The 17,457-nt window shown below is 44.7% G+C and overlaps 1 protein-coding gene across 2 annotated transcripts in view; it reads right to left on the bottom strand.

The window, feature by feature from the left end:
• LOC126100850 (serine proteinase stubble-like) overlaps nt 1-6,110 on the bottom strand; it is a 363,522-nt gene extending 357,412 nt beyond the window's left edge. For both annotated transcript variants that reach the window (XM_049911517.1, XM_049911518.1), the window contains exon 1: nt 5,976-6,110. In XM_049911517.1, the coding sequence (XP_049767474.1) occupies nt 5,976-5,993 (18 nt within the window). In that variant the 5' untranslated portion in view covers nt 5,994-6,110. The remainder of the gene's footprint in view (nt 1-5,975) is intronic.
• Nucleotides 6,111-17,457: the final 11,347 nt, after the last annotated feature.

Here is a 17,457-nt window from a genome sequence, read left to right as displayed (position 1 = left end):
ACACTAACATCGATTTCCTGGGCGAGTTTTCTTACTGACTTGTTCGGACTCATGGACGTTTTATCGGAAATATCGAGTAGTTTATCCTCAGACAAAACGCTAGGTGACCACTTCTCGGTGCATTTGTAGCTGAACCCGTACTTCGAAATTTGTTAATCAGATCTCGCACAGTACCGCGGTGTGGGGGTGTTGTTTCCGGAAAACTGAATTAAATGTTTGACGAACTGAAACTGTGTATTTACCGCCAGCTTTGAGCACTTGTTCGACTAAAAACACACGTTCTTCAATGGTTAGCATTTTACCAGTGACAAAAACGAAACAAACAGAGGAACTAAACTTAAAGGTTCAGGTCAACACGTAACGACACACACCAACGATACTACTGACGCTGGCTGAGATGAACGAAACAGAGGAATGTGGGGAGAGTCCACTTGAAGGGAAGTAACCCAGGCAGGCGAACAATTATACGGCACGCGCGGCTAACAAAATAAAATGGCTCTGAGCACTATGGGACTTAACATCTGAGGTCATCACTCCCCTAGGACTTAGAACTACTGAAACCTAACTAACCTAAGGACATCTCGCACATCCATGCCCGAGGCAGGATTCGAACCTGCGACAGTAGCGGTCGCGCTGTTCCAGACTGTAGCGCCTAGAACCGCTCGGCCACACTGGCCGGCGCGCGGCTAACAATCGTACGACACTGTGGAGAGACTTTTTGAATTACTTTTTGTCAACGGTAGGAAGTGCAGTTTTTTGCCTCATTCAGAAATTGTTCCCTAACGTCGCTCTGAGTGCGGGTTGTAGGTTCTGTAACTACCATTTATGACCAACAAGTGAATGTGGTGGCAGCTAGGTAACAATTCTTTCGTTGCACGAAAAGATAGGAACAAACTTATCGCGAGCGGGTAACAGATATGCAGGGTATGACGAGGAAATGTAAATTCAAATGTGCTTGTGGTGCTTGATATTCACACGTTATGTTGCGAGATGCGATCGTGTACAATGTAACTGATGTCGCCGGCCGGTGTGGCCGTGCGGTTCTAAGCGCGTCAGTTTGGAACCGCGTTACCGCTACGGTCGCAGGTTCGAATCCTGCCTCGGGCATGGATGTGTGTGATGTCCTTAGGTTAGTTAGGTTTAAGTAGTTCTAAGTTCTAGGGGACTGATGACCTCAGTAGTTAAGTCCCATAGTGCTCAGAGCCATTTGAACCATTTAACTGATGTCAAACTTAGAAAACAGATTTTGAAACAGTCAGATCCGTCATTTCATCGGATAGTTCAAATTCTAGATCAGTATGATTCAGGTGCCAAAGCGGCTGACAAATTTGAGCAGCCACCGATTTGTTGGGTTGAGTCGTCTGTTGCTCACGACCAGCCCAGTAGGTAGCAATAGCATGAGTGCGCCAAGACACGTAAACAGTTCTCTAAACAGGCAGCTACGTCAGTGAATAGAATTAAGTCATGCCCTCGGTGCTATTCACGGCACAAACGCCAAGATAGCCCTTCCATACAAGTAGAGTGTAACGCTTGTGGCAAGAAAGGTCACGCACAATCCATATGTTTGCAACGGAACAAACATAAGAATCCTGCCCAATCACAAAAAATCTCGTCACAAAACCCATGTAATCAACTCAGTGTATTCAAAGCCTGCTGCAGGCATTAGCAAAACTAGCCAGCAAACAGTTTCTTCAGTGCTACACCAGTCCAACAAACTATTTATTCCTTTGCATCTCAGTGGAAAACGTATGAAATTTCAGTTGAACACGGGTGCCTCTGTTACATTGCTGAATCAAAACACATATGGACCGCTACACACCCCACGCCTGTCTAAAACTAGCACGCACCTGACGGCTTATAATAGACAAGAAATTCCTGTTCTCTGAAAATGTGCTTTGCCTGCCATGTATCGCTCGCATGCACGATCTATGACTTTCACTGTGCTACAGTCACGTGATTGTGAGAACACATTTGATCTTGATTTGCTTGACTTTCTAATTCAGGACAATGTATTGCCACTGATTGCATTCAATGCCAACGACAGTGTAGCTCGCTTGCTGGAAGAATTCCCTGAACTCTTTTCTGAAGATTTAAGCAAGGCTAACAATATTGTTGCACGTGTTACTATGAAAGACAATACTCAGCAGAACTTTTGTCGGGCCAGAACTGTTCCCATTGCATTACGGGACAAAGTGACTGCTGAATTTAAAGAATTGCAAGATAGCGGAGCTATTGCGCCTATACAAGCTAGTCAATGGGCAAATCCACTGGTTTTGCTCCTGAAACCTTCAGGTCACATTCGTTTCTGTGTTGACTTTAAGTCTATATAAGATTCATAGACTGAGATTGATATCCGTTGTCACGAACAGAGGATCTCACCGACAGATTACGCGCTAGTCGTTACTTTTCAAAAATTGATTTGAGCGATGCATATCTTCCAATGCCACTAGATGAAGAATCTCAAACCGTGTGTTCTGTACACTCATTTTGGCTTGTTTAAATATCTCCGTTTGCTCTTTGGCAGTGCTTGCGCACCCGCCTTTTCAACGGTATTTGGAACAGCTGACCGCTCAAGTACCAAACTGTTCAAACTATCTGGACGATATTGTCGTAGCAGGTTGTACACCTGAAGAACACACTGCAAATTTGCATGTTCGTTTTGTGTGTTATCTGGTGCAGCACTGAAGTGTAGACTGGACAAGTGTGATTTTTTTAAACCTGAGTTGCAGTATCTTGGTCATGTCATAAACAGTCAAGGTGTACATCCTCTTCAGTCACATTTGTTAGCCATACACGATCTGCCAGTTCCTTGCAGTGTCACAGAATTGCAGTCAGTCTTAGGGAAAATGAACTATTATATTCGGTTCATAGCGAATGCTGCACAAATCGCAGCTCCATTGCATCGCATGCGTCGCAAGAACGTCCCCTTTGTTTGGACAGATGAGTTCCAAGAAGCTTGTCAAAAACTTAGACGCACTGCTCACTGATCGATGCTTGGTTCACTTTGATCCTGATAAACTAGTTGTGTTGCAAGTTGACACTTCCTCTTACGGAATCGATGCAGTGCTTTCGCACAGATTTGGCGATAAAGACAGGCCTATTGCTTTCGCTTCAAAAGTGTTGTGTAAAGCCCAGTGTAACTATTCACAAATCGATAAAGAGACACTGGATATTGTGTACGGTGTCAGCAAATTCCACCACTATTTATATGGCAGAAAAATTCTGCTTACAAGGGAACCTCCCCATAGCACCCCCCTCAGATTTAGTTATAAGTTGGCACAGTGGATAGGCCTTGAAAAACTGAAAACAGATCAATCGAGAAAACAGGCAGAAGTTGTGTCGAACTATGAAAAAAATAAGCAAAATATACAAAGTGAGTAGTCCATGCCAAAGATAGGCAACATCAAGGGTTGTCTGAACTAGGGAGCGCCGTGGTCTTGTGGTTAGCGTGAGCAGCTGCGGAACGAGAGGTCATTGGTTCAATCCTTCCCTCGAGTGAAAAGTTTAGTTTTTTATTTTCAGACAATTGTCACATCCACAAGAAAACCTAAATCGGGCAAGGTAGAAGAATCTTTTTACCCATTCGCCAAGTGTACAAGTTAGGTGGGTCGACAACATATTCCTGTCATGTGACGCACATGCCGTCACCAGTGTCGTATAGAATATATCAGACGTGTTTTCCTGCGGAGGAATCGGTTGACCTATGACCTTGTGATCAAATGTTTTCGGTTCCCATTGGAGAGGAACGTCCTTTCGTCTACTAATCACACTGTTTTGCGGTGCGGTCGCAAAACACAGACACTAAACTTATTACAGTAAACAGAGACGTCAATGAACGAACGGACAGATCATAACTTTGCGAAAATAAATAAAGTAAACTTTTCACCCGAAGGAAGACTTGAACCGAGGACCTCTCGTCCCGCACCTGCTCACGCTAACCACGGGACCACGGCGCTCCTTGGCTCAGATTATCCTTGATGTTGCATATCTTGCACATGGACTACTCAGTTTGTATACTTTGCTTATTTTTTTCATAGTTCCACACAACTTCTTCCTGTTTTCTCGATTGATCTGTGTTCAGTTTTTCAAGGCCTATCCACTGTGTCAACTTATAACTAAATCTGAGGGGGGTGCGATGGGGAGGTTCCCTTGTTAGTAACGGATCACAGGCCATTGCAGTCCTTTTTTCATGCGATGAAGTCTGTTCCTGCACGAACTGCCCAAAAATTGCAAAGATGGGCTTTTCTGTTGTTTCAATACCAGTTCGAGATTGTGTATCTTCCGACAGCTCAACATGGTAATGTGGAAGCACTTTCACGTCTCATTGCATAGCATAAAGAAGTCTGTAGCATGCCGATACTTTGCACGTCGGCATAGCCTCGCTGTACAGCAAGGGTGTGATTCTTGTTCAAAACAGTGGACAGTCACGTGTGTTGACCCCCATTTTTGTCAAAGAGAAGTGTTGCAGTTACTTCACCAAGGACACTCGGGGATTGTTCGTACGAAACAGTTATCACGTGGACACTGTACTTGACAGGGTATGGACACCGAAATAGAACAGATACCGTCACAATGTCACGCATGTGCTGAAAATCAGTCTACTCCGCCAGAAAAATTGTCTGCTTGGTCTCAGTAGCAATCACCATGATAACGTGTGCACATAGACTTTGCGACTCCTTTTTGGAATATTCGTTGGTTGTCTCTGTGTAATGAAACTCATTAATACGAGTTGTTTGACTGTTTGTCTAGCAAATCGAGTAGGCAGGATTCCTAGGTACTTCAAGGGGTTTCCACTCCCACAGTATTTTCAAACAAATAATGAGTCATGTATATGTCAAATGTGGTTGAAATTTCTCTTGGTGTTCTTGATTTATGATTTTACGTTAAACCTTTTCACTCTGAAGCCTCTGCTTTAGGGGTGCTAGGGGTATGACAGTCACAGTAAATTTTTCCGAACAGCAAATGATACGTGTAGCTAATTTTGACAGAAATTCAGGCGTTTCAGAGATAATTTGGTATGTCATTGTCTTTGCAGTCTCCTCCCTACCCCTTACGCTACGAGTGGAACCTCACACGTGACCGTCACCAACAAGTCTAGACCCCGAAAACTGTGAAACTGATACTACTATCGTTCTACGTCTAATTATCTTACGTATGAAGTTTTCTCACACCCAACCCACCTCTACAGGTTATGCTATGTTACCCCCACAACATTGTTATACAAATAATGAGTGCTTTATACACAAAATGTAACTGAGGTTGCTCCAGAAGTTCCTCTTAAGCTTCTTCACCACGCTGTTTCCACGCCCACGCCTTTTGGTGGTACGATGTGAGCACAAGTCAGCGAGATTTCAACGTAATCTGATGAATTGAATAGGAACGTATAGAAGACGAAGAAACAAATATTCATGTTAATTAATTAGATATGAGCGAATGTTCCATGGGTTGGAGGGGGCGGGGGTGGCAGGGTAGTGTGGGAGGGTATTTCGTCCCGCCTTTCACTCTCGACCGATAAACGCTACATATTTGTTATGTAACGGCGGTATTTGATGTCCAACGGTTACATCATCTTCAGCAAAAGCTGTATCACAAAAAACGTAACAGGGGACATGAGCAATTAGAATGAAATAAAGTTTTTCTACTATAACTTTCACGGAATAACTTTCACTTTTTCTTGTATGTGGAACTACGTATCAGCATCCGTGTAAAACTACCGGTTCTTCCTCGTCGATTGATGCGTTGCCTGGTTCACTGCCCAGAGGATTATAATACGCCGGCTCTGATACTGTCATTCGTAACTAACCACTGGGGTGATCGCGCTGGACAACCTGTTGATCACTGCCAAAACAGCGCACTCTCAGTCTTACGTATCCCATCGACACTATATAGAGCCCACTGCCGTGTTGCTGATGCGCTTCCTTTCCGCTGCTGAGTGGACGCTGGCAGACGGGAAGCGACGGGCGACGCGCACGTACCTGTGTGTGTCCCGCCATGGTTGGCCCGTGTCGACAGCCGCGATTCCTGCACAACACTGCAAGCGCGACTGCGGCGCGGTTGCCCCCTCCTGGCGGCCGCGGCGAGAACTGGCGTGGACGCCGTGCTTCCTCAACCTGAACCCGTCCCGGTGGCCGTCCTTCGGAGCGCGGCCGCTACTTTGCGCTGCTGCGAGGTTCTGGGAAAACCGGAGAGCTGAGGGCCGCTACTGGTGATCTCAAACATGTCGGGCACCACAGAAGGCGCTCTACATCTACATTTATATTCCGCAAGCCACCAGCGGTGTGTGGCGGAGGGCACTTCACGTGCCACTGTCATTACCTCCATTTCCTGTTCCAGTCGCCTATGGTTCGCGGGAAGAACGACTGCCGGAAAGCCTCCGTGCGCTCTCGAATCTCTCTAATTTTACATTCGTGATCTCCTCGGGAGGTATAAGTAGGGGGAAGCAATATATACGATACCTCATCCGGAAACGCACCCTCTCGAAACCTGGACAGCAAGCTACACCGCGATGCAGAGTGCCTCTCTTGCAGAGTCTGCCACTTGAGTTTGCTAAACATTTCCGTAAGACTACCACGCTTACCAAATAACCCTGTGACGAAACGCGCCGCTCTTCTTTGGACCTTCTCTACCTCCTCCGTCAACCCGACCTGGTACGGATCCCACACTGATGAGCAATACTCAAGTATAGGTCGAACGAGTGTTTTGTAAGCCACCACCTTTGTTGATGGACTACATTTTCTAACGACTCTCCCAATGAATCTCAACCTGGTACCCGCCTTACCAACAATTAATTTTATATGATCATTCCAGTTCAAATCGTTCCGCACGCACACTCCCAGATATTTTACAGAAGTAACTGCTACCAGTGTTTGTTCCGCTATCATATAATCATACAATAAAGGATCGTTCTTTCTATGTATTCGCAATACATTACATTTGTCTACGTTAAGGGTCAGTTGCCACTCCCTGCACCAAGTGCATATCCGCTGCAGACCTTCCTGCATTTCGTTGCAATTTTCTAATGCTGCAACTTCTCTGTATACTACAGCATCATCCGCGAAAAGCCGCATGGAACTTCCGACACTATCTACTAGGTCATTTATACAGGGTGTTACAAAAAGGTACGGCCAAACTTTCAGGAAACATTCCTCAGACACAAATAAAGAAAAGATGTTATGTGGACATGTGTACGGAAGCGCTTAATTTCCATGTTAGAGCTCATTTTAGTTTCGTCAGTATGTACTGTACTTCCTCGATTCACCGCCAGTTGGCCCAATAGAAAGAAGATAATGTTGACTTCGGTGCTTGTGTTGACATGCGACTCATTGCTCTACAGTACTAGCATCAAGCACATCAGTACGTAGCATCAACTGGTTGGTGTTCATCACGAACGTGGTTTTTCAGTCAGTACAATGTTTACAAATGCGAACTTGGCAGACGCCCATTTGATGTACGGATTAGCACGGGCCAATAGCCGTGGCGCGGTACGTTCGTATCGAGACAGATTTCCAGAACGAAGGTGTCCCGACAGGAAGACGTCCGAAGCAATTGATCGGCGTCTTAGGGAGCGCGGAACATTCCAGCCTATAACTCGCGACTGGGGAAGACCTAGAACGACGAGGACACCTGCAATGGACGAGGCAATTCTTCGTGCAGTTGACGATAACCCTAATGTCAGCGTCAGATAAGTTGCTGCTGTACAAGTTACGTTGATCACGTCACTGTATGGAGAGTGCTACGGGAGAACCAGTTGTTTCCGTACCATGTTCAGCGCGTGCAGGCACTATCAGCAGCTGATTGGCCTCCACGGGTACACTTCTGCGAATGGTTCATCCAACAATGTGTCAATCCTCATTTCAATGCAAATGTTCTCTTTACTGATGAGGATTCATTCCAACGTGATCAAATTGTAAATTTTCACAATCAACATGTATGGGCTGACGAGAATCCGCACGCAATTGTGCAATCACGTCATCAACACAGATTTTCTGTGAACGTTTGGGCAGGCATTGTTGGTGATGTCTTAATTGGGCCCCATGTTCTTCCACCTACGCTCAATGGAGCACGTTATCATGATTTCATACGGGATACTCTACCTGTGCTGATAGAACATGTGCATTTACAAGTACGACACAACATGTGGTTCATGCACGATGGAGCTCCTGCACATTACAGTGGAAGTGTTCGTACGCTTCTCAACAAATGATTCGGTGACCGATGGATTGGTAGAGACGGACCAATTCCATGGCCTCCACGCTCGCCTGACCTCAACTCTCTTGACTTTAATTTATGGGGGCATTTGAAAGCTCTTGTCTACGCAACCTCGGTACCAAATGTAGAGACTCTTCGTGCTCGTATTGTGGACGGCTGTGATACAATACGCCATCCTCCAGGGCTGCATCAGCGCATCAGGGATTCGATGCGCCGGAGGGTGGATGCATCTATACTCGCTAACGGAGGACATTTTGAACATTTCCTGTAACAAAGTGTTTGAAGTCACGCTGGTACGTTCTGTTGCTGTGTGTTTCCATTCCATGATTAATGTGATTTGAAGAGAAGTAATAAAATGAGCTCTAACATGGAAAGTAAGCGTTTCCGGACATATGTCCACATAACATATTTTCTTTCTTTGTGTGTGAGGAATGTTTTCTGAAAGTTTGGCCGTACCTTTTTGTAACACCCCGTACATTCGATACCTCATACAGAAACGCACCCTCTCGAAACCTGGACAGCAAACTACACCGCGATGCACAGCGCCTGTCTTGCAGAGTCTGCCACTTGAGTTTGCTAAACATCTCCGTAACGCTATCACGCTTACCAAATAACCCTGTTACGAAACGCGCCGCTCTTCTTTGGATATTCTGTATCTCCTCCGTCAACCCGAACTGGTACGGATCCCACACTGATGAGCAAAACGCAAGTATAGGTTGAACGTGTGTTTTGTAAGCCACCTCCTTTGTTGATGGACTACATTTTCTAAGGACTCTCCCAATGAATCTCGCCGGCCGGGGTAGCCGAGCGGTTCTAGGCGCTACAGTCTGGTCCCGCGCGATCGCTACGGTCGCAGGTTCGAATCCTGCCTCGGGCATGGATGTGTGTGATGTCCTTAGGTTAGCTAGGTTTAAGTAGTTCTAAGTTCTAGGGGACTGATGACCACAGAGGTTGTCCCATAGTGCTCAGAGCCATTTGAGCCATTTGAGCCAATGAATCTCAACCTGGTACCCGCCTTACCAACAACTAATTTTATATGATCGTTCCACTTCAAATCGTTCCGCACGCATACTCCCAGATATTTTACAGAAGTAACTGCTACCAGTGTTCGTTCCGCTATCATATAATCATACAGTAAAGGATCCTTCTTTCTATGTATTCGCAATACATTACATTTGTCTATGTTAAGGATCAGTTGCCACTCCTTGCACTAAGTGCCTATCCGCTGCAGATCTTCCTGCATTTCGTTGCAATTTTCTAATGCTCAAACTTCTCTGTATACTAAAGCATCATCCGCGAAAAGCCGCACGGAACTTCCGACACTATCTACTAGGTCGAAACTTCCTAGCAGATTAAAACTGTGTGCCAGACCGAGACTCGAACTCGGGACCTTTGCCTTTGACGGGCAAGTGCTCTACCATCTGAGCTACCGAAGCACGACTCACACCCGGTCCTCACAGCTTTACTTCTGCCAGTATCTCGTCTCCTACCTTCCAAACTTCACAGAAGCTCTCCTGCAAACCTTGCAGAATTAGCACTCCTGAAAGAAAGGATACTGCGGAGACATGGCTGAGCCACAGCCTGGGGGATGTTTCCAGAATGAGATTTTCACTCTACAGAGGAGTGTGCGTTGATATGAAACTTCCTGCCAGATTAAAACTGTGTGCCCGACCGAGACTCGAACTCGGGACCTTTGCCTTTCGCGGGCAAGTGCTCTACTAGGTCATTTATATATATTGTGAAAAGCAATTGTCCGATAATACTCCCCTGTGGCACGCCAGAGGTTACTTTAACGTCTGTAGACGTCTAACCATTGAGAACAACATGCTGTGTTCTGTTCGCTAAAAACTCTTCAGTCCAGCCACACAGCTGGTCTGATATTCCGTAGGCTCTTGCTTTGTTTATCAGGTGACAGTGCGGAACTGTATCGAACGCCTTCCGGAAGTCAAGGAAAATGGCATCTACCTGGGAGCCTGTATCTAATATTGTCTGGTTCAAATGGTCCAAATGGCTCTGAGCACTATGGGACTTAAGATCTATGGTCATCAGTCCCCTAGAACTTAGAACTACTTAAACCTAACTAACCTAAGGACATCACACAACACCCAGTCATCACGAGGCACCCCGCCGGGAATCGAACCCGGGAACCCGGGCGCGGGAAGCGAAATATTTTCTATGTCTCATGAACAAATAAAGCGAGTTGGGTCTCATGCGATCGCTGTTTCCGGAATCCATGTTGATTCCTACAGAGTAGATTCTGGGTTTCCAGAAACATGATACGCGACCAAAAAACATGTTCTAAAATTCTACAGCAGATCGACGTCAGAGATATAGGTCTGTAGTTTTGCGCATCTGCTCGACGACCCTTCTTGAAGACTGGGACTACCTGTGCTCTTTTCCAATCATTTGGAACCTTCCGTTCGGTTTATCCTTAAAATTCTCACTGCCCCGTAAGTCGTCCCATTGAAGTCTTCACCTCCACATTGAACAGCCACTCATTTGCTGCTTCATACACTGTTTTCTGTATAAATCGTAAATATCACTCAGGGATTAGGCCCTAGGCCTATTGCGACTAGTCAAATGCTGCCTACAAGGCAGTAGTAGAGTGTGATCACTCTGTATGTGAGCAGCTTGTTTCCATTCCCTCCAACAGTGATTGACAATAGATGTAGTGATGATACTACTTCCTATTTATTAAAGTACGTCGTCCTGTGACCTCAACACACTCAATGGTACCAATTCTGGACCTCCATAACTCAAAACAATTAGAGGAGGCATTGGGAATCGAACTGAGGTCGTTCCACACCAAAGGCAGCTACACGAATAATTCAAGTAGGGCCACATTTGGCTTCACCAGCCTGAGCGGACCCCATCTGTAGCTCACTACCTTAGAAAAATCCGCGGAGGTACCGAGAATTGAACTCTGGTCCTTCAACAGCAAAGCCACTGACACTAAATGTTCAGTTACTGAGGTGATATTGAAACGTCCCCTTTGAAAAATTATATAAGACTGTGCTTAAACTGACACACAATATTTTTAGCGCAACGCAATTTGACTTTAAAAAATCCCTACAAAAGAATTGCCCTGACTAACATTAACCTATTCCCTTTCACAAATCACTTACCTCACAAAAATCTTCGTTACTCAAGCTACTGCAATACAGCGAGCGCCACTACTGCCAGCTAAATAAAAGATTCAAACTACGGAAGTCACTAACTACTGATAGGGATGGTTAGCAAATGAAAGATTTTAATAGAGAACAAACAATGTATTTACCTTAATAGTCATAATATATATAGTAGTTCATAATATCCAGTATAACAAATTTCAAAACTCCGCCATCTCTCTTCCCACATCCACCACTGCTGGCGGCTCACCTCCAACTGCGCAACGCTACGCGCTGTTAACATCCAGCTGCCCAACACTACAATGGCAGACAACAATGCAAACTAGCCACAGATTGCACACAGCACAGCCAGTGATTTTCATACAGAGCGCTACGTAACGTTGCCAATAATAAAACATAAACAGCCTACTTACATAGCCCCCATGCTCCCCACAAAAAAATTTACAAATTGTTTTGGGCAGTGGCCAATAATGATTTGATAAAATTTTTCATTATTACAATAACAAAGATATCCAATGCACACACTTATTGATAATAATACAATAACAAAGATATCCAATGCACACACTTATTGATAAAATGTTGCTCAAAAGCTAAAATTTTCTCACAGTCCATAAAGACAGTCCAGATTGGTCATCACAGTAAAATTGCAGTGCTTTTCCCGAAGTCTGAGCAGTAAAAGAAAATGCACACGGAAGTAGTGGATTTCCATGCAGTCTTGAAGAAGTAGTGTTGTCCTTCCAACGGAAAGACAGTGCTGACTCTTGACATGCAGGCAGGTAATGGTCCACAACAGAGCAAACCCACAGCAGAGTCATTCGACGTTTTTAAGAATATTGGTAGGTAGGTCATTACAGAGCAGACCCACTGTAGTCTTGATAGAGATTATGGTATTGGTGGGCCACCAGAGGTGCAGACCCACTGCAGAAATAATGGTATTGGTGGGTCATCAAAGATGCAGACCCACTGTAGTCCTTGTAGAGATGGCCAGCAGCCATCTGTTGTGACTGTGCAGGTGCACAATCACCATTGAAGAGTCTTGCGGATAATACAGCAAGTCCATAAACACCACTTGTGCACTCACAAAGTTTTTGGAATTGTCCTTAGAACCAGCAATGCTGTTATCCAGTCCCTTGTTGAATTATTAACACACGTGCAAACACTAACAGTCCCTACTTCTCACATAAGCAGTTCATAATATGCAGTATAACAAATTTCAAAACTCCGCCATCTCTCTCCCCACATCCACCACTGCTAACGGCTCACCTCCAACTGCGCAACGCTACGCGCTGTTAACATCCAGCTGCCCAACACTACAATGGCAGACAACAATGCAAACTAGCCACAGATTGCACACAGCACAGCCAGTGATTTTCATACAGAGCGCTACGTAACGTTGCCAATAATAAAACATAAACAGCCTACTTACAATATAAACAATTCTTCAAATTATTTAACACCCATCTTCCTTTCTCATAAGGCTTGCAAGGCACTGGTACAGGCCCTTCTTCACTCAAATGATATACAGGGCGAATATGAGGAAGTAAAAAAAAAAAAATTTGATGTTTGCCGTTGACATGGTAGTTCTGTCATAGACGGAAAATGACTTCGAAGAGCAGTTGAATGGCTAACATTTTGAAAATAGGTTATCAGCTGAAGATCAACAAAAATGGAGCAGCAGTAATGGAATGCTCTTGCATTAAATCTGGCATTGTTCAAGGAATTAGAGTAGGAAATGAGACACTAAAATTTGTTAATGAATTTTGCTATTTGGTCAGAAAAATAACTATGGTGGTTGAAGTAGAGAGGATATAAACTGCACAATGCAACAGCAAGAAAAGCTCTATTGATTTAGAAGAAATCAGCCTCAGGAATGAGCTAGACACAGTAAAGAGCATTGCCATAAACAATGGCTATACATCCAAAACAACTGACAATTTAGACTGACAAATACACAAAGGCATGACAAAAATTGTCACACTATGAAAGAGAAAAAAAAAAGTATTTGCCAGTATCTCATACTTTGACCCAATATTACAAAAAATTAATGACCTCTTCAAAAAACAAATGGAGCAGTTGCCTTCTCAACTAATAATAAGTTAGGAAACTTACTCGTCCATAAAATAAAATACACAAAAATTCAACAGCAGTGAAGTGTACAAAATCTTGCCCCAATTGTCCCGCCTACTATTGTGGGAAGACAGACAGAAACTTCAAAACTGGTTTTCAAGGACACACAAATGCTTTCAGGCTCAACCACTTCAAAAAATCAGTTACTGCGCAACACATGTTGGAAACGCTTCATATCATCAACAGTAAGCCAATGGCATTGCCAGTGGCAACACCCTAAATCTTTTAGAACAACTGGAGATATACCTCCATAAATACAAAAAAGCACAATCTGTGTTAAATGAACAGAGAGATTTTGCAAGCCACAGTTACTTCAGTATGTGAAAGACCTATTATAAAGTTATTCCCTGCATATGCTAATCGTTTAATAATTATATCTCTGTCTTTGATCACACCATTACAACAACAACAGTGAAGCGTTTAAAAATTGTACAACCAAATGTGCCTTTTGAGTGAAGCGATATGCATGAAAGGGACAGAGAAATCAATGTATGATGGTGTTAAAAAGTTAAAAACGCTTTCATTGGATTATGTGGTAAGTTTTCACTGTTAATTTTGCCCACTGCTTCGCACATATTTTCCGCATTTTACTTCCGAATTCGTGATCTAACATCAAATCTTTTCATGACAGGAACATGCATTTCATATTCTTCAAGAACAAAAATAAATCTTGTATTAAGGCACCTTGCACCTGAAGATATACGCACAGGATCCGAAATGCATCGTGTAGTTAATAAAACACAAAAATTTGTGACAGAAGGCTTTTTTTAATATATACTTCCAATGCAACAAGAAAAGTGTTTTTAGAAAACTGAAATGACTAAATCTTTCGTAAATGTACTTGTTTGGAAGTACAGAAGTGAAATTGGGCAACAAACACTTCAGAAAAGAAAAGAATAGATGGTTTTGAAATGTGGTGCTACAAGAGAATATTGGTTCAAAAATGGTTCAAATGACTCTAAGGACTATGTGACTTAACATCTGAGGTCATCAGTCTCCTAGACTTAGAACTACTTAAACCTAACTAACCTCAGGACGTCACACACATCCATGCCCAAGGCAGGATTCGAACCTGCGACCGTAGCAGCAGCGTTTCTTTTATAAAGATCTTAGACGTGGCGCTAAAAAGGAGTATTACACTGTTGTCATATTTTTCGTCAAATTTCAAGACTACTGACAACAACCTGTAATTATGCGCTGCAGTTGCTAGTACCACAGTTGCATTGTTTGTGTATTTGGAAGAAAAGCGGCGGAAAAAAAGGAAACATACTTGGTTGAAGCTTTAGGTATTACGTCGAGATAATAAAAAGCATTCAGCAAAATTTGTTGCGAGAGCTGCAAGTGGAGGAAGTCAGGTCTTAATATATACATTACTCACTAATGGATGAGAATGTATGTCAGTATTTGCTCAGTAAAGTGACTTCTCATATTACAAACAGGATACTCTCTTTCTTGAGAAATGCCATGTGTGTAGAAGACAGACAAACTGTGACACTGCTATTTCTTGATAGACGAGACAGCTACTCTAGTTTACAACACAGCTCTCGAATACTACATTGCACATTAATCAAAATAATTCAAGAAACGTGTGAAGCGATTTATAAAGCACTGAAGCGGAAATATGTGAAGGTAAATATTTAGTACACTACATGGGCAATAAGAACTACTTCTATTTCTGAATAATTTAATTAATGGAATTGGCGTTCAACAACTACAAAGTTAATAAAAAGTACGAAACAGATGAAGCGCTTTGTAACTTCTGGCATACAGAACTCAAAAATAGCCAAAGTAGAATCGAAAGCTAAGAAAGAATTTTTTATTTTAGAACGTGACCACATCCTCTATACTGACTTGCTGAAAAGGTACCTGGATATTTCCAGATGTGCAGATGGATGACTGTAGTTGTGATTTTGGACATGTAGTAGCCTGCAACATATCCCACCTGCCCATCAAGACACAATTAGAAGTATGCACTGTGCCCCTTGCTCACTCCCCATCCTAGTCGAACAAGTAGGAACACACCAACTTTGAAGCCGTCTTTACAAACACACTATAGAGCTATCAAATAGCTGTAACGACGCCAGCGCTCCAAGCGGCTACATTTCACATTGCAGTGAACAGACAACGAATGACTTTTATGATCAAATGTACGGCGAGGCCATGGAATTGATCATATTTGTCGACAGGTGAGATATTACACCATCAAATTTCTTACATAAATATTTGGCATATCAACTTTGGCAAGAAAATATGATAGTGTAATATCGGCCTAAGCGCCAAAATGGATGGTCGAGCTGGGCGTGATCCTTGGCCTCCAACATCGCCTGATCTCTGGATTTTCTGTCTGGAGTCATCTAAAAAGTGTACGTTACTCCCGAGGATAACTGAAGGACTGGAGCAGCGAGTCGTACAGTCGTATCAAGCTTTACAAGTTCATTTGGACAGTTTTAAAGAATTCGTAACTCGTTGCAGTATTGCATCCAAATTCGAAAAAGACTCATGGAACACCCCCATTAACAGGTAAATGAAATGTAAAATCGGTAGGTTGAAGTGTAGGATTTGGGTGCAGTGGAGTTCGAGGAGAGGTTGCACAGGGGTGGGTTCAGTTATACAAATACACTCCTGGAAATTGAAATAAGAACACCGTGAATTCATTGTCCCAGGAAGGGGAAACTTTATTGACACATTCCTGGGGTCAGATACATCACATGATCACACTGACAGAACCACAGGCACATAGACACAGGCAACAGAGCATGCACAATGTCGGCACTAGTACAGTGTATATCCACCTTTCGCAGCAATGCAGGCTGCTATTCTCCCATGGAGACGATCGTAGAGATGCTGAATGTAGTCCTGTGGAACGGCTTGCCATGCCATTTCCACCTGGCGCCTCAGTTGGACCAGCGTTCGTGCTGGACGTGCAGACCGCGTGAGACGACGCTTCATCCAGTCCCAAACATGCTCAATGGGGGACAGATCCGGAGATCTTGCTGGCCAGGGTAGTTGACTTACACCTTCTAGAGCACGTTGGGTGGCACGGGATACATGCGGACGTGCATTGTCCTGTTGGAACAGCAAGTTCCCTTGCCGGTCTAGGAATGGTAGAACGATGGGTTCGATGACGGTTTGGATGTACCGTGCACTATTCAGTGTCCCCTCGACGATCACCAGTGGTGTACGGCCAGTGTAGGAGATCGCTCCCCACACCATGATGCCGGGTGTTGGCCCTGTGTGCCTCGGTCGTATGCAGTCCTGATTGTGGCGCTCACCTGCACGGCGCCAAACACGCATACGACCATCATTGGCACCAAGGCAGAAGCGACTCTCATCGCTGAAGACGACACGTCTCCATTCGTCCCTCCATTCACGCCTGTCGCGACACCACTGGAGGCGGGCTGCACGATGTTGGGGCGTGAGCGGAAGACGGCCTAACGGTGTGCGGGACCGTAGCCCAGCTTCATGGAGACGGTTGCGAATGGTCCTCGCCGATACCCCAGGAGCAACAGTGTCCCTAATTTGCTGGGAAGTGGCGGTGCGGTCCCCTACGGCACTGCGTACGATCCTACGGTCTTGGCGTGCATCCGTGCGTCGCTGCGGTCCGGTCCCAGGTCGACGGGCACGTGGACCTTCCGCCGACCACTGGCGACAACATCGATGTACTGTGGAGACCTCACGCCCCACGTGTTGAGCAATTCGGCGGTACGTCCACCCGGCCTCCCGCATGCCCACTATACGCCCTCGCTCAAAGTCCGTCAACTGCACATACGGTTCACGTCCACGCTGTCGCGGCATGCTACCAGTGTTAAAGACTGCGATGGAGCTCCGTATGCCACGGCAAACTGGCTGACACTGACGGCGGCGGTGCACAAATGCTGCGCAGCTAGCGCCATTCGACGGCCAACACCGCGGTTCCTGGTGTGTCCGCTGTGCCGTGCGTGTGATCATTGCTTGTACAGCCCTCTCGCAGTGCCCGGAGCAAGTATGGTGG

This window comes from Schistocerca cancellata, chromosome 9, assembly GCF_023864275.1.
Source record: "Schistocerca cancellata isolate TAMUIC-IGC-003103 chromosome 9, iqSchCanc2.1, whole genome shotgun sequence".
NCBI lineage: Eukaryota > Metazoa > Arthropoda > Insecta > Orthoptera > Acrididae > Schistocerca > Schistocerca cancellata.
The sequence above is the reverse complement of the archived record's forward strand: the minus strand, read 5'-3'. Positions and strand labels throughout refer to the sequence as shown.